At 41.2% G+C, this 26329-nt stretch overlaps 1 protein-coding gene across 2 annotated transcripts in view; it reads left to right on the forward strand.

The window, feature by feature from the left end:
* The window catches only part of ACACA (acetyl-CoA carboxylase alpha), a 571750-nt gene that overhangs the window by 52292 nt on the left and 493129 nt on the right, over window positions 1-26329 (forward strand). For both annotated transcript variants that reach the window (XM_073616063.1, XM_073616061.1), the window contains exons 9-12: window positions 641-751; window positions 4407-4616; window positions 15461-15631; window positions 24577-24738. In XM_073616063.1, the coding sequence (XP_073472164.1) occupies window positions 641-751; window positions 4407-4616; window positions 15461-15631; window positions 24577-24738 (654 nt within the window). The remainder of the gene's footprint in view (window positions 1-640; window positions 752-4406; window positions 4617-15460; window positions 15632-24576; window positions 24739-26329) is intronic.

Below are 26329 nucleotides of genomic sequence, written 5' to 3' on the forward strand. Positions count from 1 at the left end.
ATCTCCTTGGAAGAAATGCACAAAGCACACCCAGATCCAAGTAATGCCGTGTACACGCGATTGGAAATTCCGCCAGCAAAACTCCGATGAGAGCTTTTTGTTGGAAAACGCGACCGTGTGTATGCTCCATCTGTCTTTTGCTGGCGGAATTCCAGCCAGCAAAAGATTGGGAGCATGTTCTCTAATTTTCGGTCGGGAAAAGTTCCTATCCGAAAATGCGATCGTCTGTACAAATTCCGACGCGCAAAATTCCTACGCGTGCTCGGAAACAATTTGACGCATGCTTGGAAGCATTGAACTTAATTTTCTCGGCTCGTCGTAGTGTTGTACGTCACCGCGTTCTTGGCAGTCGAAAGTTCAGAGAACTTTTGTGTGACCGTGTGTATGCAAGGCAAGCTTGAGCGGAATTCCGGCGATGTTTTTCCGGCGAAAATCCGCTCGTGTGTACGGGGCACTAGAATAAACATGATGAATGTATTTAGACAATATTTGCTTATCCCAGAGTTCAGCTTTAATAAAATATAACATTAGTAAGTTTATAGGTTTGCTTTTATCCTACATACTTTGTACATGTAACCTGCTCTGAATCTCTGCGCAGAACACATGGGGTTTTCATGCTGATTATATTTGTTTGTTAAAGGCTGCTGAGCAAGTAGGATACCCTGTAATGATAAAGGCATCTGAAGGTGGGGGAGGAAAGGGTATTCGCAAAGTGAACGGCGCAGAAGATTTTCCCAACCTTTTTCGTCAGGTAAATTATTACATTTCAATATTAGAAAATATGCATGCTGTTTTTGGTGTGGAGTTCTTGTTTAGTGAAGTTGACAATACAGTACTGATAAATAACTTGCCATGCTGTTGTAATGTGTATTACCAACACCATACTGCTTTTAGCACCAACAAAACGCAGTTAAAAAGGCACAAGCTTGTTTTGGAAAGTGTGAGCTTATGTTCAACGCCCCTCTTTCTTCCCTTTGGTGAGGGTGTAGCTTTTCAGTGGCCTATCCCATCCACAACCCTAGTCCATTTGGTAGTCGCCATGGGATTGATTTATGAAGGGCAAAAAGGGTCTGAGGCAGATTCCCTTGCAAGGTGAACACAATTTGCTTTTAGTAAATAACTGAATTTAGATGCGTGCAAAATCTGGCACTTATGCAGTATCAAACATTCTGGCAGTGTCCTCAATAATAGACAGAACAGTCTCTGTCCTCCAATATAAAAATACAAAAATTACTATTACAGTATACAGGATTTATATAACGCCAGCCCAGCAATGTAACGAAACGTCCCACACTCCGCTTGAGTGCTTTCGTCATATACTGCTTCCTCCCAGTCTGAATATAGATATCAGATATTCCAACCGCTCACAAGCACAAAACAAGATGATACTTGTTTAGTTGCTGAACATGGACTCTTTTATTTGAGATGACACACAAATATATACAGCAGGCTTACAATAAAAACTGTAACCAGAAACCTAATTAACATGAGCTAGTTATCTAATCATTTACCCAGACTAGGTGACTCAGAGATATGACCTTTTAGGGTAGACTTCACGTTTCCTTGCTCACTGACTATACAATACACATTATCATAAACATCAACACAGAACTCCTTCATACAATAGCAGGGTTAATTAGCACAAACAACAATGGGTGAAATACTGTTAGAAGCCACACTAGTAGACAACAGGAGACCCAGGGCTTTCCAGATCTCATTAATCAGCATTCCTTTCACATACATCTGCTGTATGGGTCCCAAGCATGCAGAGACCATCATGGCCTCCTTAATAATGTCCTTTTGCATTACATAACAGAATACCTTCATTGCTTGGGCACATTGCTCTTACTACGCTAGTTTATATTGGAAAGCTTTGTTCAGGTCTTTTCATTAAAAAAATGTTTAAACCCAAGAACAAAAATGTAATATAGTGCAGCTTACCAATCCTAAATGTGATGGCTGCATTAGTTTCTTTTTTTTTTGGGCTAAGTACATTTTCTGTAAAACTGAAAATCACCTCTTTATTCTGCCAGAAATCCTGAGTTTTTGTAATGACCTGTGTACTGAATAGAAATCTCAAACCGAGTTACTAGCCTTTCCTGCTATCTTCTGTGAACTACAAACCCCTCTCTCCCCTATCTAATATAGATGAAGTGAGTTGTTTGTAGTGCAAATTAATAGAGGAGCCCAAGGTGACAACTCTGCTCCTTCATTCATACAGTACAGTGAGTAAGCGTTGCCACCTTAGGACAGGAAGTGTTACTAGCAGTAACCTCAGGTGAAAATTAAACCTAATAGGCCATAAATAAATAAATTAATAAATAAAAACGAATGCAGCCACTACATCTAAGGACTGATAAGTTTCAGTATGTTCCAGCGGAAGTGTGGGACTTTAGATTTATTGGATTTAATTTTTTATTTTTGTTTACATGCATTTGTGTTAAATTGCTGTTTGTTGCCCACAAGGCTTATAAAGTGCATCCAAAAAACAGCTGTATTTGGGTAGAACATGCAGCTTCATATACAGTGAGGCTTTCATGGATGCAGACAGAAGCCTCAGAGACTTCTATTTAGGTTGATTGAAAGCGATGGGACCTTTTAGGCATCTTGCACTCAGTACTTAACACCACTTTTGACATGTCTCTAAACGCACCTCTATGGTTGGCCTATGTGGCCATGCATACATAGGTGTTTAAAGTTGCATTAGAAGAGGAACGTTTTAGAGGCTAAAAAAAAAGCACCACCAGTGCATTCAGGAGAGGAGCTTTTGGGCTTGTTTAGTGGTTGAGTGTTCACTCCTTTCAGTGGCCAGAATAAATGAATATTCTGGCCAGTGGAATGAACGCCCAAAAGCTTGTCGTGCCTAAACATGTTTGCTAAACTTGGCTTTAGGCGTGTTCTTAAGCTGCTTTTTCTTACCCTAGAGCAGTAATGGTGAACCTTGGCACTCCAGATGTTTTGGAACCACATTTCCCATGATTCTCATGCACTCTGCAGTGTAGTCAAGCATCATGGGAAATGTAGTTTCAAAAAATCTGGGGTGCCAAGGTTCGCCATCACTGCCCTAGAGCAAAGGCGTCCAGCGAAAGAAAGAAAAATGTTGTGTGTGCATGAGGCCTTACTGTTCAAGGCCATAGCAACTGTTCTTTTCAGTCGGTATGTAGCGGTACCCCCGTAGGGGCTGCAGAAAGTAGTAGTTCCACCTGTCACCCTGCCCAACCTGGCATTCACTTTCAGACACTCCCAGACAGTGAACAGTCCATCAGCTTTGTTTTTGTTATTTTATTGAGGGATTAAACTTGGATGGGGTAAGGGAATTTTGGGATGCCCAAAATCAATGGCAGAAATCAATATGATGATCAATTGGAACCTCTATTTACATCTTCTAGAGCTCCAGCCTCCTCCAGCACAACGCTTATTTGTAGACTGTTTTTCCCTCTCCTGTACAATACTTGGTTCCTGGCACAGCTAGCACATGGTAGGCCCAACTCTAACCCAATCAGACCTGAGAAATCTCCATTTGCTGGCAGGAACCCCAGGCCCCTTTAGTGTAGCAACCAATGGTGAAAAAGTATTTTAGTGCTAGCTGTATTTAGGTGGACTACTGATCCCAGTCAGTCCTGTGCAGACTCTGACAGCCCTCCTGGTTGCAGCCGCCTGACTTCAATGCCAGCAACATCAGTCTCTCCCACAGGCTCTACATCCACTCCTGGCATGCCTCTCCCTGCTCTCCCGAATGTGCCTGTCACTCACCGACACCTGGTAGTGTTCACCGCTGTCCTCTCCTGCTCCTTTTTAGGACACCCCTTGGGTTGTGTGGGGTTCCTTCACAGCTCCGAGCCCCTGGCCCAAGGTCACACCCCCAGACTGGGAGGCCCCCTCCAAGGCCCCGACAGCTTAACACTCCATCTCTCAGTTCTTTCACCCGAACAACTCCTCACCAGCTGGGCTGACTCTAGGTATTTAAGGAGTCCTGTCCCCTGCCAATCCAGGTTGGTGATTGGTCAGCTCCTTAGAACACCCCAGACAGCTCCACCTTTCTTTCACTCCTTCCTCCTAGAAGCCTCCAGAGGCAGAAGGGAGGTAACCGGAAGGTAAACTAGCTGTCACCAGCCTAATCTAAACCACTCCCAGCCACAGATCAAAACAAACAGGCCTAGCTTTCAGCCTAAATTTACCTGCACTGACAAAAATCTCAACTCTAGCACCTACCTAAGAAGTAGCGGGTGCTACAGGTATATTTCAGTAATTTAATCTTTGCCTAAGATATTAATTTTTCATAAACATATTTTTTTACTCCTTGATTTTTTTTATCAATTTGCCATGTAAGATATTATGTAAGATAATATATTTTTTTAGGAAATTTGAAATGAGCTGTGCATTTCACACTTGTTTATTTATGAAAGGTCCAGACGGAAGTTCCTGGGTCTCCAATTTTTGTGATGAGATTGGCCAAGCAGTCACGGCACCTGGAAGTACAAATTCTTGCTGATCAGTATGGAAATGCCATCTCACTCTTTGGCCGTGACTGTTCTGTTCAGCGTCGTCACCAGAAAATTATTGAAGAAGCACCGGCATCAATTGCTAATACAACAGTGTTTGAGGAGATGGAACAGGTGAGACTGCATGTTATGTATGTACAGTAGCTATGCTAACTGTGGATTGAATTAACAAGACAAAGCTTTTGTGGTGAAATTTGAGAAATCCTTACTATATGTTTCTGTTCACATTCATACGGCAAACCTAAAAAAATGCTACAAGCTACTCTGAACAATTTGAATTGAGAAGAAACTCAATCTGTCCCCACCCACAAACAAGGGACACACCAAGATTCCTCTCAATAACATACAATACAGGACTTAAGATTCTAGAACTTTAACTAAATGTTAGGACAGACAGTGTTTAATAATGAGATCTGCCAGCACAGTACAGACAGCATTAATGAAAGTAAACACTAACTCTTCAGTCCCCACTACATCACAGAGGAGAATTCAAGTTTTGGAGTTTTCAGAAAAGAGCAAGTAAGATATAAGCAGCGAGCTCTATTTGTTTGTTTTTTTCAATGCTACATGAATGAGAAAATGTAACAAATTTAACCCCATTCACGCCGACGAAACGCATATATGTGGCCTCACTAGACTGGGTTTTTTCAGTGAGGCTGCATATATGTGTATCTGCCTTTGTGCTGGGAGCATGCCGCGGCAGCCCCGGGTCCCGTACTAGTGATAGGGACCCAGATTTCCTGGTTCCGGGTCACCTGATCACTGTGATAGCCTTTGATTGGCTGTCACAGTGATCAGTCACTGTGAAGCCCGCCCTCTTTTCACTCTCCATCCTTCTGTGTGAAAATAAAAAATACCTAGATCAAGGTTTGATCTAGGTCAGTGCCAGGGTTAGTGTTTGGGTCAAAGGTCAGGGTCAGTATATTTTGAGCAGGATTTTTTTTTTAAAGCATTTTTTAAATTAGTATTAGTGTCAGTCAGTGTGTTTTAGTTAGGATAAAAAAAAAAAAAAAAGCAGCAAAATGCGCATTATTTCTGGGCTGTACTACGGGTACATAAAACAACTAACATACACATATGTGGTGTTGCTGTGATAGTCCGGAGCTGGAGAATTTATTTTGGCTTATTTTTTGGTGGTAGGTTATGGTAGTAACAAGAAATTTGTAGCTAAATTAGAAAAACAAGAAACAAAAAAATGTGTGTGTGTGTGTGTGTATGTATATATATATATATATATATATATATATATATATATATATATACCTGGTGAAAAATGACCTGATCATTAAGGGAGTAAATCTTTTCATGGCTGAAGTGGTTAATGTAATGCTCTTTGCACTTCAGAAACCACAGGGACATTTTTCTTTCATCCCTCTGTCTGGCTCCAGTTCACCAAAAAGAAATATCCCTCCATTGTCTGGATGTGGCTTTTTACAATCTCAGATGGACCTTGTAGGAGTACCTCCAGATTTTAGTTCCGTCATCTCTAGGTGACTTAGGCAAACCATCATTCAAGTCTAAAGTCTCAAGGGTCGGGTTCCAGCCTTTCCCATCAAGGCCCACTTTTTGGATCTGTGAATGCTTTTTAAGCATTTTAGCAACTATTTTCCAGATTTGCAAGGCTGCCACCTGGTCTTCTGCGTATATTTTCTCTAGATTCTACCAGGTGGATGTTGCAGCCTCATTAGATTCCAGCTTCATACGGAAAGTCCTTTTAGTAGGTGGCTTTTTGAGCTGCAGGCAGTCCCCAGTTCACTGTTGTTTTCTTGGGCCTGCTAGTGTTTGTTTGCTGTGTTGCCCACCCCTCAGTTGGACTGCTTTTGGGCATGGAAGTCTTCTGTGTCCATCAATGGAGGAAAAATAATACAGGATTTTTGTATTCGCTGTAAAATCCCTCTGTTGGAGTTTAAGGGACACAAGTCCCACCCCTGTGTTTTATGAACTATCTCTCAGTACTACTTTGCTGCAAAACTGAGCTATGCTGGTAGTAGGAGGGATCTGATGAGCAAAAAAAAGGTCAGGTAGATCCCATGTTAACGATCACTCATATAGATAATGTACCTACAGTATCTGAGTAATAAAGCTTTTTTTTGTAATATTTTTCATTATAAAAGTAAAGGAGGGCAACATAAAATTAGTGCGATATTTGACATCGTTTTTTATAAACGAACAAATCAATATCTGTTTGGATGAATGTAGTAGCAACTCTCAATTAATTCTAAAGGTGCTCATCAGATATATTTTGGTTCTAATTTTGCTCTTCCTGTGCTCCACCTTTGAAAATGGTTGCTCACAAATAAAGGTGCTGCTGCAAACTGATGACATGACTAAGGCGTGATTGTGAAGCGTGGGTATTTTTCTTTGGGAAAGATAAAAGTCCAGTAAAGAGACACTGTCAAATTTTTTCTTTGGCCGCATTTATTTACTAGGAGTAAATGCATTTTTACAAAAAAACTTCTCTCAAAAAAATCAACCTTTTAAGTAAGTTTACGATTTTGTTTTGCACCACATTCATAGCCGCCTTGGGCCACATGCGGCCCGTGGGCTGCAGGTTGGACACCCCTGGGTTATAATGTGACATTCACCAAACGGTCACTGGTGGTGAAATATTCCTTGTAATTTCAAACAGATTGACCAAGATGATTCACCTGCAGTGAATGATTGGCGGATGCCACATTCACTGCTTTATGAATATGCCCTAGTGTTTGTGTGAACCAAGTGAACACCTGGGTGCAAAGATCAGACTCACCAGTATAGATTTCTTTCATGTTCGTATATACTTATTTTAAAAGTCAAAAACAATGTAAGGCTTCATGTACACTGGCAGGTCCCAGCAGCTCCTAAACTTGAGTTTAGGAGCTTTTGGCGTTTTTTTGCCAAAGCTCCTAAACTTATCTCCATTTACCTGTCCATGTACACGTAGGCTTTTAGCAGAGTTTAGGAGCTGCCATGTTTAGGTGAGGTTAAACCTCCTTCTCCTGAATGAATAGGAACATTTTGACCGCAGGAATATGCAAAACATGGCAAAAATGTGGTTTACGGTTTTGCTGCATGTTGTTTTCCCGTGGCCATGGTCAGGAGCTGTTAGTGTACATAACGCCTTACAGTACTATGGCTGCCACTATGGTCTGTTAAAATGTGCGGTTAATAATGGAAATTATGATATGCTATTGCCGACTTCATATTTTCTTCTGTTTACAGTGTAGCTTTGCTTTGTCATTTTTTTTTCCTAAACACCTGAGCACATTGTTTAGGTGTGGCTTAACAAAGATAAAGGAAAAGCAGAATTTCTACATTCCATTCTAAGTGCCCTTACTATTATATGTCCAGAGGTCAGGTTTTTGTTATTGCACTGTTTGGCTCTATAGCATGAGCACTATATTTCTAGATTCAGGTCATAATTCATTGTTGTAAACAACCATGTAAATCAACCACACTGGTTAACTGTGTGTGATTCCCTGACTTTACCACTCTTCCTATATAGTAATGTAGACAAAGACTCACCCAAGCTCTAACACACAATTGTAAAGTAATGAGCTGAATATCAATGCTCAGGCTTGTTGTGTCCCATGAACATCAAAATAGCAAGAAATGCCAGCAACACGGTTGCTTCTTCTTACAAATCTTTATTTGGCACTAATAGCAGTGCTACATCTATAGTGCTAACGCGTTTCGGCCAGAGCCTTCCTTGTTGCTATGAGGAAGGTTCTGGTCGAAACACTATAGATGTAGCACTGCTGTTAGTGCCAAATAAATATTTGTAAGAAGAAGCAACCGTGTTCCTGGCATTTCTTGCTCTTCCTATATAGTATGTCCCGTTTTTAAGACATGAGTTTGTGGTGGAAGAAAGGGGGACAAGGAGAGATGCTTTAGGCTCCCATATCTTTGGGGATCCTGTGCATCTTGGAGAAGGGTGGCATTAAGGGGGCCTGAAAGACTAATATTCTACAGTGCACTGCCATGCATCCATGTTGTAACAGGATGGTGGAGAAAGAAAACGATGGAAGACTGCATGTTTTCAGCAGCTTTCTATGCTTTAAGAAAGATTTGCAACTTTAAATATTTCACTTACGAATCAGTTAAGCCAGGCAGATGTAGATCCTTCTTCCAACCACTGGCTTTCCATGCTTCTGTCTTCTTCCAGCACAAATGGGAAACTAGAATGTAGGCAAATTCCGACATACCTGCAGCATTGCCAGGTAAAAGAACAAAGTTTCTTGCTGGTCTCTGTGAGCTCTGCAGACTGTCCTGTGAGTCCTCATGACCACTGACACTGCTCCCATTGGAATGTCACTGCCCTGACCTCTGCCAGTTATAAACTACTTCTTGCCTGATGGTTTAATGCTTCATCTTGGTCGCTTCTAGGGCCTGGTTCACACCTATGCATTTTCTAGTGTGTTTTCAGTTTTGCAGAAACTCACTACAGTCCATTTAACATGGTTACCTATGGATGTAGTTCACGTCTGCATTTTATGGAAAGAGCCAAGGATTTTTTTTTTGGTTTTTGGTTCCATAGACTTCAATGGGTTAAAAATGTGTATTGAAAAACGCAAAATGCACCTGAAATATGCAAACTGCAACCTGCATAGGTGTGAACCAGGCCTTAGTCAGGCAGATCAGAGTTCCACATATGTAAGTTTCATGTGACAAAATCCATACTCCCTGCTGACACCTGGGGGGAGACCAGGCACACCCCTGACCAGTGTTAATTGTGACATCAAATTACAATTTCGTTTTAGTTAGTCATTTGACTAAAATGCCATTTTAGTTTTAGTTGTATTTTCATCATCTGAATTGTTTGTCGTATTTTAGTCAGTACATTATAATCGACTAAAATCTCCAGTACATTTTAGTCAACTTAAATCAAATGGGTTTAATTAAATTGTAATGCATTATTTAAGCATTTCTCTAGATTTGCCAAACTCATTATATACTCCAGGAGTAAAGATCAAATACTATGTTATTATTTATGGTATTAAGGTTTGAATGTCCACTGCAGACACAGATTTAGCCTTGGTTCACATTTATGCTACTTTAAAATTGTAGCACGATTTCAAAGTAGCAGGTCAGCACGATTTCAGGTTACATAGTTACATAGTAGGTGAGGTTGAAAAAAGACACAAGTCCATCAAGTCCAACCTATGTGTGTGATTATATGTCAGCATTACATTGTATATCCCTGTATGGCGCGTTCTTATCTAATAGTTTTTGGAAACTATCGATGCTCCCCGCTGAGACCACCGCCTGTGGAAGGGAATTCCACATCCTTGCCGCACTTACAGTAAAGAACCCTCTACGTAGTTTAAGGTTAAACTTCTTTTCTTCTAATTTTAATGAGTGGCCATGTGTCTTGTTAAACTCCCTTCCGCGAAAAAGTTTTATCCCTATTGTGGGGTCACCAGTGTGGTATTTGTATATTGAAATCATATCTACTCTCAAGCGTCTCTTCTCCAGAGAGAATAAGTTCAGTGCTCGCAACCTTTCCTCATAACTAATATCCTCCAGACCCTTTATTAGCTTTGTTGCCCTTCTTTGTACTCGCTCCATTTCCAGCACATCCTTTCTGAGGACTGGTGCCCAGAACTGGACAGCATACTCTAGGTGCGACCGAACCAGAGTCTTGTAGAGCGGGAGAATTATCGTTTTATCTCTTGTCCATATTGCACCTATATGTTAACTGTCAGAAAAGTGCCTTGTGCAGGATAGATCCTATGTACAGTATGTATGTAATGTACAGCATCTGCACCAATGTTCCACTACCAGCTTTTAAGAAAAGGTTAGACTTTGAGCCCAGGTTCACACTGACAGCGGGAATGAAATTGTGCGAGTTCAGCTGAACTTGCACGATTTTATTCCCGCATGTCAGTCCCGACTTTGGGTGCGATTTCAGAGATATCTGTGCGGGTTGCTGCACAGATGTCTATGGAAATTGCACCCTCAAGTCTCCAAAAGTAGTACAGAAACTACTTATGGGAAATACGGTGTTGCACCGATTCAGACGATGCAATTGCCGCCGATTTGGCATGCAATTTACCATGTAAAATCGCATGCCAAATCGCTCCAATGTAAACCTAGGCTGTGGAGTAGATTTACTAAAACTGATACAGCTCTGCATAGAAACCAATCGGCTTCCAAGTTTTATTGTCAAAGTTCAATTTAGAAGCTGGTCACTATGCACAGCTGCACCAGATCCTGTATACACCAGTATTAGTAAATCTCCCCAAAAGTGTAACATGTATAATCACTTGTATCAGGTCAAATGCAACTACAGCTGCTTGTTAAACTCAGCCTTGAAATGAAAAAATACTTTTGCTCCGAATCACAAGAAATATTAATCGTGAGCAACCTTACAAGAAATCAGAACTCTATAACACACATGTAGTGGCCTGTTCATAAAGCTATCCACTTACATAGTCGTACAGCTATGTATGCAGAAACGTGCAAAAGTCAACTGACTCAAAACTATATGAGAGGAAATATTCAACGATCAGCCATAACATTATGTATAACATTGATGATCTCATTATAACAACATCTGAAAGTGTGTGGGATATACTGGGCAGCAAGTGAACATATTGTCTCTGAAGATGATGCGTTGAAAGCTGAAAAAATGAACAAGTAATAAGGATTTGAGCGACTTTAACAAGGGCCAAATTCTAATGGTTAGACAAAATTGCAGCAAACTGGTAATAGGGGCATGGGCAGCCAAGGCTCATTGATGCATGCGGGGAGCAAAGATTGGCCCGTGTAGTCCAATCTAATAGAAGAGCTACTTGGCTCAAATTGCTGAAAAAGTCAATGCTGATTCAGATAGAAAGGTGTCAGAACACATAGTGCATCACAGTTTGTTGTGTATGGGGCTACACAGCCACAGACCAGTCAGGGTGCCCGTGCCCACAGCCAAAATCACTTACAATGGGCACATGAGCATCAGAACTTGACCACAGAGCAATGGAAGAAGGTGGCCTAGTCTGATGAATTTAAGGATGGTTTGAGGACCACAGCAATGAGTTTGAAGTGTTTATTCAGATCTGAATCCAATCAAGCATCTGTGGGATGAACTGGCATAAAAAGTTTGATCTATGGAGGCCCCTAACTTGCAGAACGTAAAGGATCTGCTACTAACAGATACCACAGCATACCTTCAGAAATCTAGTCTCCAGGGGTTTTGGTGGATGGTCATAATGTTATGGCTGATCAGTGTATAGATTATAAAAGGACAACTGTTCCACAGTATATTTATGACTGGGCACAGTAGTCCACTCATCAACATGCAGTCATCATTAACATACTGCACAGTGAAAGTATAGACAGTTTCACACACATCCTAACTGTATTCTAATAATGATTGGACATTTTATATTAATGCAGTTAAAGTGGTTGTAAACCCACACTAAAAAAAGACCAAAAAACAAAAACCTGCAAGACAAAGGCATAATGAGCTAGTATGCATCGCATACTAGCTCTTTATAAAATACTCACCCTAGATCGAAGCCCCCGTAGCGGTCCCCGTACACCGCTCCAGTTGGCGGCATCGCTCTCGGAGTTACTTCCGCACATTAGTTTGGGAGCCGCCGGTAATGGCACGCTAGCTGAAGCAACGGCTTGCTTCAGTGCGCATGTGCCGATGACGTCGGCACATGCTGATACAGGGGATATCTCCTAAACCGTGCAGTTTTAGGAGATATCCAGGGTAGCTATAGGTAAGCCTTATTATAGGTTTACTTGTAACAAAAAGTGGTCTGTAAAGGTTTCCAACCACTTTAAATAATTCATTATCCATAAGATTGGATAATATTTATGTAGCGCCCTCTACATAGGTAGGTGCTAGAGGTGAGATTTTTGGTGAGTGCAGGAAAATTTAGGCAGGCCTAGCTGAAAGCTAGGCCTGTTCGTTTTGATCTGTGTGGGCTGGGAGTGGCTCAGAATAGGCTGGTGACTCAGACATCATCACTTCACGGTCACCTCCCTTTTCCTTCTAGAGGATTCTAGAAGAGAGGCGGGTAAGAGAGGTGGAGCTGTCTGGGGTGTTTCAAGGAGCCCTGACCAATCCCCAATTAGGATTGGCAGGGGGCAGGCGTTCTTGAAATACCCGGGGTCAGCCCAGCTGGGGAGGCGTTGTCGAGAGAGAGAGAGAGAGAGAGAGAGAGAGAGAGAGAGAGAGAATCAGTATCAGTCTGCAAGCAAATGTTGTGCTGGAGGAAACTGGAGCTGTAAAGTGTGTATATAGTGTCCCAACTGATTGAAAATACAATCAACCATTTGTTTGTTCTACTGGGTACTCCTATCCCTATCTAAGTTTAAATCCCTCAATAAAATAACAAAAAAAATCTGGACTGTTCATTGTCTCCAAGGTGATTGGGAAGTGAATGCCGGGCTGGGCAGGGTGACCAGTGGGCCACAACTTTCAGCAACCCTTACGTGGGTACAGCTACATTTATATCTTAGACGAAAGTTCCACATCCACTGCCAAAATAATTCAGTAAATAGTTATTCAAACCAGGTGTAGCATGTCAATATAAAGTCTTTGAATACCAAAGATAGATAGATATTGTATACCTTTGTCGGTAGGCGATTGCGGTAGTGCGAGGATCCACATGGCTCCAATGGAGGTTGTACAGGCAGATAAGCACGTGGCATCATCAGAGGGCCATGCATCAGCTACTTACAGCAAGGCATTTAAAACCTATATAGAGTAAATTAGTCACATGACAGTGCCGGTCATATGCTCCGTCAACCTGGTAGAACAGATCTGCTGGAAAACAAAAGCATACAGTGTCACATCACAGAAACGGGACCCATCATCCAGCCAAACTGTGGCCTAGAATGTGTCCCCCTTTGGACCCAACAGCAGTGAAGCGCAAAACCAAAGCAGCTTAGATTACCACATTGACATATATCAAATCAACATTTAAATAATAAGAACAGATCAAAATGTTTGCATAAACAACAAATTCCAATTCAGTTTGCACAAATAATACAATCGTTGTGAATCATATCCATCATGAGCATGTATTTGCTTCTATTAAAGATTATTCAAGTAACTTCAGGTATCCCTGCCCTTAATCACTATCCTGCACTATGTCTGCACTCAAGTACTAGATGACTTCCATATGTACAATACATGGAATACTGAAGAGGTGTACAATACATGGGATACTGAAGAGGTGTAACCACATGTTAACCTTTACACATTCTTAGGGAATCTTAGATCATATATATTGCAATACACGTTCAATCTGGATAACTGCGTCAAAGTGATCCCTCTGTGGCCAGTCCTTACAGATTGCTAACATTGTACTTGCTAAATACCATTCTCCTAGCAACATGGAATAACAGTGACAATATAAAGAAAATAGGCACAGCTGGAAGTGAGCTACAGACCAAAATCCAGCAATGCACGTCCACAATGGCAGAAAACACACAGTTTTAGAGGGTGGACAGCATCAACAGGTAAAGATAGTAATGGATGCATGTAACCAGGTTTTTTACACCAACAGGAATACACAGAATTATATAGGGGTCATAGCACAGAGAGCATCATTTTTTTTGCTTCCTTTAAAAAATAATTAAGTGACTTCAGGCATCTTAACCCTTTTCAGAACTTCAGGCATCCCTACCCTTTTTCTTTCCTTTTGCAAGGAAGAGTAGGAACTGGCCAGAGAGGGATCACTTTGATGCAGTTGGCCAGCCTAAACATGTATTTCAATATACAGTAGGCAAACTAAGATTTCCAGGAATTAAAGCTTGCGAGGATAGGTAAAAGGTGTGCCCAGTATCCAATCAGAAGTAAATAAAAGGCAAATGGTCGTTTTTATTGGAAATAATAGAGCATGATAAAACCAACGCGTTTCGTGGAACAAAGACTCCCCCTTCTTCAGGGTTGCTGCCCTATGCTATGATGGATTGAGATGTGCCCAATGTGGTGTGTCTGTGACACTGGGATCGAAGATTGCGGTATTCTCTGGTGGTGCAGCATGGAGAGAAGAATTAAAGGGCATGGATGCCTGAAGGTGCTTTATTATTTTTTAGTAACAGTCTTGTATTTTGTACATTTATGTTGGTGTTTTGGGGGATACACCTGGTTACATGCATAGATTACTATTTACCTGTAGTTTCTTTTCATTTATGTGGCCTTAAAGTGGAACCGTAAATAAAATTGGTGGTCAGGCAGGATTTTTAATGCAGAATACACATGCTTTTGTATCTTCTGCATTAAAGCTACTTACCTGCCTGTCCACCCTTGTACAGTGAGCCGCGCATGCTCAGCTCACTGCGAAAATTTGGCAATTCTGAATCTGAGTGAACTCCCACATATGCACAGGAGTGACATCATCCCTGCCCAGCCAATGACAGCGTCCGGCAAGCGAGATTGGAAACTGGCTGGCCGGGTGGGGAGCTCAAGGATGCCGCATTGCTGGAGGTGAGCATTGTTCCACTTTAAGCATAGTTAAAATTTATTATTTATTCAGTTATCGGTTTGACATAAAGTGAGTTTGAAATCTAGGCCCTGCTAGATCACTTCAGGCTGGCCCCCTTTGCATTGTATCTATGTAAAACATTGACTATACAATCCAGCAATACACTGTCTCATCATGCTCTGCAAATGCTCAGCTAATCTCGTATTTTTAGGCACTGTGCCTAAAATGTAGAGGCCAATCTGCTGACAGCCTAAAGATTTACTGCTGCTCAGGGGCTCTGGGCTTCAGCAAAATGGCAGCCTCCAGCAAGAAGTAACAGGAACAATGCTGGAAAGCAACTTACAGCACAAACTAATGTTGGTAGCATAATTAATGTGGAATGTATGTTTCTTGCTAAAAAACATTATTTTTGATCAAGTTGTTATAGGTAAAGTTCCACTTTACGTAGCCTTTGATATACAATCAAAAAGAGAACGTATTCTCCTTTACTTAAGCATTCAGGCAGTCTAACATTTTATATATTTTTGTTTATTTTAGTGTGCTGTAAAGCTTGCTAAAATGGTGGGATATGTAAGCGCTGGGACAGTTGAATATCTTTACAGTCAAGATGGTAGTTTCTACTTCCTGGAGCTAAACCCTCGCCTGCAAGTGGAACACCCCTGCACAGAAATGGTGGCTGATGTCAACCTCCCAGCAGCACAGCTTCAGGTACCAAACATTTTGTTACTTGCCTATTTCAGATGTAATAATTCTGAAGTAATTACTTTTATCATTTGATGGAATAGACAGTACTATAAGGTATATATCCTGTTTTCAGTAGGATTGACAGTATCAATGTAGATTCTGCCTTCTGGGCTTTACCTTCCATAGCAGTAAGAAACCTATGTACTGTATAAAAAGTGAAATCAGATTGTCAATGTGGAGCAGCTGCTGTCCCCAGTGTACTGTCTGAAAAGTTAAAACTGCATAGTTCTATTTAATTAAGGATAGGGCATGCATTTATTCTGAAATTGCTAGTTGCCTGACCATCATGCAGACTGAGTATTCAGATAAATACAATTCTGTCTTGAATTTTATTTTGCTACATGCTTGTTTAAGCTTAAGACTGTGTTCACACCATTGCGAATCGGATGTGGATTCCCTAGCATCCAATTCGCAATAGCAGGAGATTTTGACCGGCGTTCTCTATGGAGCCGGTCCACATATCTCCGCTGCGAATTTGCACAGGAGCCCTGTGCATCTTTTGGTCTGTTTCAGGTCTGAATTCAGCCATACATTTGGTCTGAAATCGGACCTGAAACGGTGAACCAGGACGCACCAGACCCCTGCTGGGAGCCGCATGCGGCGATGGTGTGAACCCAACCTTATACCCCTCAAAGGGCGGAACCCGATGAATCTGCATGGCAGTCGAGCAACAACTGTTTTCAGAAGAGCAGTAGTTACAGCCAATATCATTCTCCCAGATAACATGGAGGTGATAATTGCTGATCTCCAATGTTGGAATGTGGAGTATCTGTGTCTCCAAAGGAAGAAAGACTTTGTGCCCAATAGAGAATGCAACATACAATTTATTTATATATTGTGTGCAGTGTTCAGGAGTATGTCACATACGTTATGGCACATAGAGTTTAGCAGTGTATAGAATTCAGAGGTCAGAAGTATGTCACATTCTGCATAGGACACAGAGTACTTTAGTCTGGAGTATGTAAAGTACAACATAACCTTGAGTGCAAAAGTTAGGAGAATGTATGATGTATTATAGCAGGAGAATGTATGATGTAGTATAGCAGGAGGATGCATGATGTATTATAGCAGGAGGATGCATGACGCATTATAGCTTATATAGTGCATCGGTCATGCGAATGTAATGAAGAAAAAAATTCCTCCTAATTTTAGTAGTCAGTGGAGGACAGTTCCCTTACATTGGACTTCCAACTGACCACAAGCATAAAGTCATTTTTTTTTTCCCTTCCTACTGACTACTAAATATATTGGAGCTTTTCTTCCACTGATAACCATTGAAGGGGTAAGCTTCTATTCTATCTATATTCTATCTGCTTCTATTGCCAACGCATACCTTTTTATGTTGGAAGCCTCCTTCCCTACATTGGTGCCATTGAGAAACAGGACGACCCAACATCGGTGTTCTTGATTACTTGCCTGAGGTGATATGCAGTGTCCTGCACCCCTGGCTCTGGCTGCGAAGTCCAGGTACCTTTATAGCATCATTAATTTGCCCACAGTGTCTTGCATGCTGGTTAGTTTTGCTGGCCCCGGACAGGTGTCTGGCACACAGGCATTAATAGTGTTAGACTGGGGTCTACCGGAGGATCTTCGGGTGGGCTTATTCAACGTTGCTGGCTTCAAAACGTTCATATTCACTGATCTGGAACAGGTATGCAGCTCGGGAATGATGACTTTAATCTCAATTCACTTGATGATTGCTTGTCAGTGACCCAGAAAGTATTATAGCCAGAGTATTAGTGTGACAGCCAGGCAAATCAAATTACAAACATGTAAGTCTCCCTTGGGCAGGGCCGGTGGCAAGATTTAACACTGGAACAGTGTCAACCTCACTGTTGCTGTGGAGTTCCTGACCATAACCATATTGCCATGTTATGGCTGGCAGGTGTTCAACCTAAAGTCAAGACCTATATGTAAAGAACTGTGTACCAAAATTCTGAGAAATAGCAAAACATTTTAAAGAGTGGGAAAAATCCCCCTCGTCAGTGCTGCCCCTCCAAACACTGTGTGTAAGATAAAATATATAAAAGAACCGCGCTAAATAAGATTGATGATTAAATAAATGAAAACCATAAAGTGATCACAATACTATACTTAAATAGCAACACGATGTAAAAAATCAAAACACTGTGCTATGAGCCACATAGGTATAATATAATTGTGGAAAAAACATAATTAGAATAAGGAAATCAAAAAACACAGTCCATAAACCAAGGTGACTTCTGTTGTCAACAGTCCTTATCATATTAGATTCCACCCATAGTGATTGTAGGCTTTTAAAAACTCGTGAGAAAATCCACCACCTATGAAGGTATATGATTACCAGAAATCAGTAGTAATGAAGCCTTATATCAGAAATCCGCTCAACAGGGACATCACCATCCGTCTCAGCCAGGAGGAATGATCACCAGGATACATCGGAAGTAATTGGCTCAATTATGGAGACCCAGGGAGATAAGAAATATATCCACCATAGTGTAAATCCGTTTGACCAGTTTATTGATAGTAAAAGTAACACACTTACCAAAAGGAACAATTAAAATCGCATATATAAAATCAGCCGGCCGGCCTGCATACACCCGTTCGTTGTAGAGTGAAACGATGACGTCAGCGCGTCTGCCTTCCGACGTACGTTTCGTCCTATTGGACGTTGTTCCTATGACAACGTCCAATAGGACGAAACGTACGTCGGAAGGCAGACGCGCTGACGTCATCGTTTCACTCTACAACGAACGGGTGTATGCAGGCCGGCCGGCTGATTTTATATATGCGATTTTAATTGTTCCTTTTGGTAAGTGTGTTACTTTTACTATCAATAAACTGGTCAAACGGATTTACACTATGGTGGATATATTTCTTATCTCCCTGGGTCTCCATAATTGAGCCAATTACTTCCGATGTATCCTGGTGATCATTCCTCCTGGCTGAGACGGATGGTGATGTCCCTGTTGAGCGGATTTCTGATATAAGGCTTCATTACTACTGATTTCTGGTAATCATATACCTTCATAGGTGGTGGATTTTCTCACGAGTTTTTAAAAGCCTACAATCACTATGGGTGGAATCTAATATGATAAGGACTGTTGACAACAGAAGTCACCTTGGTTTATGGACTGTGTTTTTTGATTTCCTTATTCTAATTATGTTTTTTCCACAATTATATTATACCTATGTGGCTCATAGCACAGTGTTTTGATTTTTTACATCGTGTTGCTATTTAAGTATAGTATTGTGATCACTTTATGGTTTTCATTTATTTAATCATCAATCTTATTTAGCGCGGTTCTTTTATATATTTTGTCTACTTTATTCTGCACCTAAGAATCAGAACTGCAGCTTTGTGTTGGAGGGAAGCGCAGTAATTTTATATATTTTACTGTGTGTAAGATGTTTGTTAGGCTATGTTGGTGTGGGTGATATGATGTCATGTATTTTTGTGTTGCTTTTCCAGTTTTTCTACCATGTTAAGAGATAGTTCTAAGTAGCTTTTATGGATAAGGCGTGTACCTGTTTTATAATGTAGATTAATAGCAGCTGAGGCCATTAGGGGATCTTTCACAGGATTGGAATACGGAAACTGTTTTTTCACTATGTATGTTAGATTTATAGCACCCTGCTGCATAAAGAGCATTGCGAAAACCTCATATATTCAACATTCTGACAGTCATTGCCTCACCTAAGTCTACATGAATTTTACTTATCCGTGTTAGATATGGTGCCATGTTGCTTACAGTCTGGTATAGCGATTTTCATGAGTGAATATTGTACCATACTGGATGTCTGCAACATGTTATAAATGTAATTATGCATACTGTGCCTGGGATGACATTTTCAAATTGTGGCCTACCGCCATCAATATACAGTATAATATAAGTAATAGGTCAAATTTTTAGCAAAATAGTAATTTAATACAGAATTACAGTATCTCACAAAAGTGAGTACACCCCTCACATTTTTGTAAATATTTTATTCTATCTTTTCATGTGACAAAACTGAAGAAATGACACTTTGCTACAATGTAAAGTAGTGAGTGTACAGCTTGTATAACATTATAATATTTATGCAGAAAATAATATTAATATAATATTAAAATAATAATATAATAATAGTTTTTAAAAAATCACTAGAAAAATACTAGCTTAGGGGCAAGTTCAATAAGGCTTATCAGAATTAACAAAGTGTTATAATGGGTTATAAAAGAATTAACTTTATTGTGCTTTGATCATTCAAGAATCATTTTGAGACCTAGATATTCATGTGAGGATAGAATTTATTTATTATTTTGTGTATGTATACATGTTTGTGTGTGTGTGTGTGTGTGTGTGTGTGTGTAAATAAATATATATACAGTATCTCACAAAAGTGAGTACACCCCTAACATTTTTGTAAAAAAATTATTATATCTTTTCATGTGACAACACTGAAAAAAATGACACTTTGCTACAATGTAAACTAGTCAGTGTACAGTTTGTATAACAGTGTAAATTTGCTGTCCCCTCAAAAGAACTCAACACACAGCCATTAATGTCTAAACTGCTGGCAACAAAAGTGAGTATAAATGGGTAATCTGAATAATAAACCGCCCTTTATTCAAAATTACCCCCACTGCGCCACTGGATAGAGCGTGAATCAATAAGGAATGAGGTCCAGTGAATGGCCTACTCAATAGTGAAAAACTCTAAAACTTAAAATATGTGAAAAGTGTAAATGTATAAAGAGAGCTGCCCCTTTAAATGACTGTAAACCTGAATGTTATCTGATCTCATATATCTATTAACCCATAAGATCCTTCTGTTAGATACATAAGAGCAAATAAGAGGCGCTCATATCCCCAGTATTAGAAATCACATGTGCTGCAATTCCACCAAATAGTAACTGAACTTGGGTGCAAAAATGAATGCATAAATTAGATGGTGCGCATACACCCTAATTATAACCGTGCATAGATTAATTTACCCTATGTGAAAAGTGAAATCAAACTGTGCAACAAAATTAGTATCAAATTAATCATATAGCATAAAATAACCAATTAATGTGACGTAAAAAAGTCCATGACTAAATGTGCAAAAAGGTAAAAAGCATGAAAAATCAGTCCTTAAAAATCTTGTGACAAAGAATACGTGATTTGGTTTGTGACAAAAAGAATCAACACAAATCTTCAATAAGTGCAGTGATCTTGATGGTGTTTAACTCCACGTGTCTTTCACCTCACCAACGCGAAACGTGAGTTCACTCCCAAAAGAACCTCACTCACCGATTAATTTTGCCAGCACTCTCTTTTAACCACACTCCAGGGTGGTCCGATATGTAATTATTCCACAGTGTTTGGATTAATCCACATGTAAAAGAATTTGAAGAACTCACATAGCGTAAACCAGCAAGACACGTTTATTTAAAACCACTCCAATCTTCAATGAAAACACTCACATTTTAAAAGATTTAAACCAGCAGTAAAAGCAGTGTAGTTCACAGCAACTTCAAACTCAGTGGGTAAACTCAAAGCAACAAATGGTCACGGCGGACCCGAGGTGTACTGATGCTTGGACTCACGGTCTCTCTCACCCCTCCTCTATAGCGCGCCGTTCAATCGAACTCTCCTTCCTCTAGTGCGGCTCTCAGCATTGCTCGTCACATCTCACAGCCACGCCCCCGACATGTTTCGTCATAGATTAGACTTATTCATGGGATTCCCATGAATGCTTTGAGTTTACCCACTGAGTTTGAAGTTGCTGTGAACTACACTGCTTTTACTGCTGGTTTAAATCTTTTAAAATGTGAGTGTTTTCATTGAAGATTGGAGTGGTTTTAAATAAACGTGTCTTGCTGGTTTACGCTATGTGAGTTCTTCAAATTCTTTTACATGTGGATTGATCCAAACACTGTGGAATAATTACATATCGGACCACCCTGGAGTGTGGTTAAAAAGCGTTTTTTGCCGTGCATGAGAGTGCTGGCAAAATTAATCGGTGAGTGAGGTTCTTTTGGGAGTGAATTCACGTTTCGCGTTGGTGAGGTGAAAGACACGTGGAGTTAAACACCATCAAGATCACTGCACTTATTGAAGATTTGTGTTGATTCTTTTTGTCACAAACCAAATCACGTATTCTTTGTCACAAGATTTTTAAGGACTGATTTTTCATGCTTTTTACCTTTTTGCACATTTAGTCATGGACTTTTTTACGTCACATTAATTGGTTATTTTATGCTATATGATTAATTTGATACTAATTTTGTTACACAGTTTGATTTCACTTTTCACATAGGGTAAATTAATCTATGCACGGTTATAATTAGGGTGTATGCGCACCATCTAATTTATGCATTCATTTTTGCACCCAAGTTCAGTTACTATTTGGTGGAATTGCAGCACATGTGATTTCTAATACTGGGGATATGAGCGCCTCTTATTTGCTCTTATGTATCTAACAGAAGGATCTTATGGGTTAATAGATATATGAGATCAGATAACATTCAGGTAAACAAAAGTGAGTACACCCCTAAGTGAAAATGTCCACATTGGGCCCAAAGTGTCAATATTTGTGTGGCCACCATTATTTTCCAGCACTGCCTTAAACCTCTGGGCATGGAGTTCACCAGAGCTTCACAGGTTGCCACTGGAATCCTCTTCCACTCCTCCATGACGACATCACGGAGCTGGTGGATGTTCGAGACCTTGCGCTCCTCCACCTTCTGTTTGAGGATGCCCCACAGATGCTCAATAGGGTTTAGGTCTGGAGACATGCTTGGCCAGTCCATCACCTTTAGCCTCAGCTTCTTTAGCAAGGCAGTGATCATCTTGGAGGTGTGTTTGGGGTCATTATCATGTTAGAATACGGCCCTGGGGTCCAGTCTCCGAAGGGAGGGGATCATACTCTGCTTCAGTATGTCACAGTACATGTTGGCATCCATGGCTCCCTCAATGAACTGTAGCTCCCAGTGCCGGAAGCACTCATGCAGCCCCAGTCCATGACACTCCCACCACCATGCTTGGCTGCAGGCAAGAAATGCTTGTCTTTGTACTCCTTACCTGGTTGCCGCCACACGCTTGACACCACCTGAACCAAATAAGTTTATCTCGGTCTCATCAAACCACAGGACATGGTTCCAGTAATCCATGTCCTTAGTCTGCTGGTCTTCAGCAAACTGTTTGCGGGCTTTCTTTTGCATCATCTTTAGAAGAGGCTTCCTTCTGGGACGACAGCCATGCAGACCAATTTGATGCAGCGTGCGGCGTATGGTCTGAGCACTGACAGGCTGACCTCCACTCCTACAACCTCTGCAGCAATGCTGGCAGCACTCGTGTCTATTTCCCAAAGACAACCTCTGGATATGACGCTGAGCATGTGCACTCAGCTTCTTTGGTCAACCATGGTGAGGCCTGTTCTGAGTTGAACCTGTCCTGTTAAACCGCTGTATGGTCTTTGCCACCATGCTGCAGCTCATTTTCAGGGCCTTGGCAATCTTCTTATAGCCTAGGCCATCTTTATGTAGAGCAACAATTCTTTTTTTTCAGATCCTCAGAGAGTTCTTTGCCATGAGGTGCCATGTTGAACTCCCAGTGACCAGTATGCGAGAGTGAGGGCGATAACACCAAATTTAACACACCTGCTCCCCATTCACACCTGAGACCTTGTAACATTAACGAGTCACATGACAATGGGGGAGGGGGATGGCTAATTGGGCCCAATTTGGACATTTTCACTTAGGGGTGTACTCAATTTTGTTGCCAGCGGTTTAGATATTAATGGCTGCATGTTGAGTTATTTTGAGGGGACAGCAAATTTACACTGTTAAACAAGCTGTACACTCACTACAGTACCTTGTAGAAAAGTGTCATTTCTTCAGTGTTGTCACATGAAAAGATATAATAAAATATTTACAAAAATGTGAGGGGTGTACTCACTTTTGTGAGATACTGTAAGTGGGCTTAAATGTAAGATAAACAAGGTTTGAAGAAATAATCAAGTCACAAGGGAGAAATTTGAGTGGTTTAATCTTTGTTTCATGTCTAAAATATATCTAAAACCAAAACTTTTTAAAGAAGTTTTGTATAGAGTCTGGAAGGGTTAGGGTTTTATAACATTTTAGCATCTTTAGAGTAGGTTCATCTTGTCTGTTTGTACAGGTGGCCATTGTAAATTGGAACTGAAAGTGAGGGGGATTTTAGGTAGATACCTCCTCTGACTTTTGTGCACTTAAAATTGTTGCAATCTAACTCACCATGTTGGGATGTTTGGCTCTCTAGCCAATCCTACAAGTGTACCTCCCCTTGAGAAGCTTCTGCGCACATCGGGCCCTAAAAGATTGATATTGAACTATTATCCATTGCTTTGTGCTGCGTCCCAACCTAGATATTCTCAAGCTCAGCTGAAATGGATCTCGCCAGACCTCCCCTTTGATGAGCCAGATTGGACAGAATTTGAGAAAACATACAGCAAGACAGTTATATCCTTTACTGTTAAAATTATTAATTTAAAGTTATTTCACCATAGCTATTTCACTCCGGTCAGACTGTACAGATTGGGCCTTCGCCAATCGGCAATGTTCTTTAGGGGATGTGGGAAGAATGCTGAATTTACTGAACAAGCTATACAGGCTGGTATCATCATGGCAGATGGACCCACAGTTGCTTCTCTATTCCCAAGTGGATAGTAGCCCACATGCTTGGCATCCTGTACTGTTACTGTTTGGAAGGAGAGGGGGGACTTTTATATTTCTAGTGAAAAAGAAGAATTAAAATGACCCCTCCTCCCCAGTCCTGGAACTATGTATAAATAGGGTGAATGTGTCTGGGAAATGTTATTTTGGGTGTATGGGTGTCATTTTGTTTTATTGCATTTTAGTATTCTTAAATTTTGATATATTTTATGCAAAATTAATTTTACTGTGGTCACAACTTTTTTCCATAGATTGCCATGGGAATTCCTCTCCACAGAATAAAGGATATTCGAATGTTGTATGGAGTTCCGGCATGGGGAGATTCTCTAATTGACTTTGATAACTCTCTAAATGCTCCCTGTCCAAGAGGACATGTCATTGCTGCCCGTATCACTAGTGAAAACCCAGATGAGGTACTAATTCTTCTAATTTTAACTGGCTGTGGGGTAAATAATTCTGAGCTTTCTAGCAATACCTAGCAATCTTTTGCAGTCCAGGCAAAATACCTTGGGATTTGCCAAAAACATTTTGTGAATAAAGCTAATATTCTATTGTGTATTTCGAAGATATATCAGGATGGAAAATGATCAACCTTATTCAGTAATGAGGTGCATCAAAACAAAACTTGTTTGATGTCTTCGAGCTCATTTTCTTTCTAAAGCAGCCACAGCCTAGTAGAAAAGCCCTTCCTCTGCCAGCAGCTGCATAGTGGGACCTTGGTTCTCTGTGGGAAGCAATAGACTCTGTGAGCAGCAAAGCTCATGCTTCTGCTGACTGGAGAACTGTAGCTTATTACGGGGCACGTCAGACCTCTGCAAAGTGATCACTGCCTCCCCACAAAGAACAAGGGTCCCACTCTTCTGTATGAGGGCAAGGGACAGGTTGTTCTACTCAGAATTTTTAGAGACCCTAAGAAACCCTTAAATCCTGGACATGTCTGCAGTGGTGTATTTAAAGAATGCATAAAGGCAGGGCCGAAACTAGGGGGACATATGCCCCGGGCACTGCATTGATGAGGGGTCGCCGCCGCTGATAGGAGTAGTGACAGCAGTATCACTTCTCTTGTCAGCCCAAGGAGGAGAGAGCCAGAAGCGATGAGTGCTGTGTTCTCTCTCCCACTCTTCTGCTGGCTTCTGTCCCCGCTCACTGTTCCGCCCACCCACCTATCAGACTTGTTCCCCAGAGCTCAGGAAGTGCTCCAAAACCCCCTCAGTTCTGTGCTGTAGGTTGTGAGAGGCTAAAAGACAAACACCAATCGGGGCGGCATCAATGCAACTCCCCTACCTGTCAAACTATGGAGCAGTTGAAGCCAGAAGCTCCGAGTGCGCACCTCCCTCTCCTACTCCCTGCCAGGGCAGCGCTGCGCTCCTGTGCCTGCAGAACAAGCAAACAGGACTTGGTGGACTTGGTGTGCGACTTCACTACACAGGAGGAGGGAGCTCAGTTGAAGATTCCTTCCTCCCAGCCAGGGTCGGGACAAAGGAGGGGCACACTTTCTGGCTTCTCCTTCTCCGTACTTTGACAGTTGCACTGATGCCGCCCCTGATCGGTTTTTGTGTCTTTTAGCCGCTCACAACCTACAGCACAGAACTAAGAGGGTTTTGGAGCACTTCCTGGGCTTCATTGAACAAGTCTGATATGTGGGTGGGCAAAACAGTGGGCAGGGACAGAAGCCGGCAGAAGATGCCAGGACTTGACCCAGACAGATGTCATACTGCTTAAAAACTCAAAGTACATGTACAGTGCAATGATATTCTACCATACTCTGTTAAAGAGGAGTTCACCCCCCCCCTCCAAAAATTAAAAGTCAGCAGCTGCACATACTGTAGCTGCTGACTTTTAATATTAGGACACTTACCTGTCCTGGAATCCAGCGATGTCGGCACCCTAGCTGATGTTTCCATCGGCTGTCAGGTGATGCCGTCACCATTGCCGGTAATGGAACCCGACAGTAAAGCCTTGCAGCTTCACAGCAAGGTCCCTGCTGCACTTTCTGCATGTCCC

The sequence above is a fragment of the Aquarana catesbeiana genome, linkage group LG02 (assembly GCF_042186555.1).
Source record: "Aquarana catesbeiana isolate 2022-GZ linkage group LG02, ASM4218655v1, whole genome shotgun sequence".
Taxonomy (NCBI): Eukaryota; Metazoa; Chordata; class Amphibia; order Anura; family Ranidae; genus Aquarana; species Aquarana catesbeiana.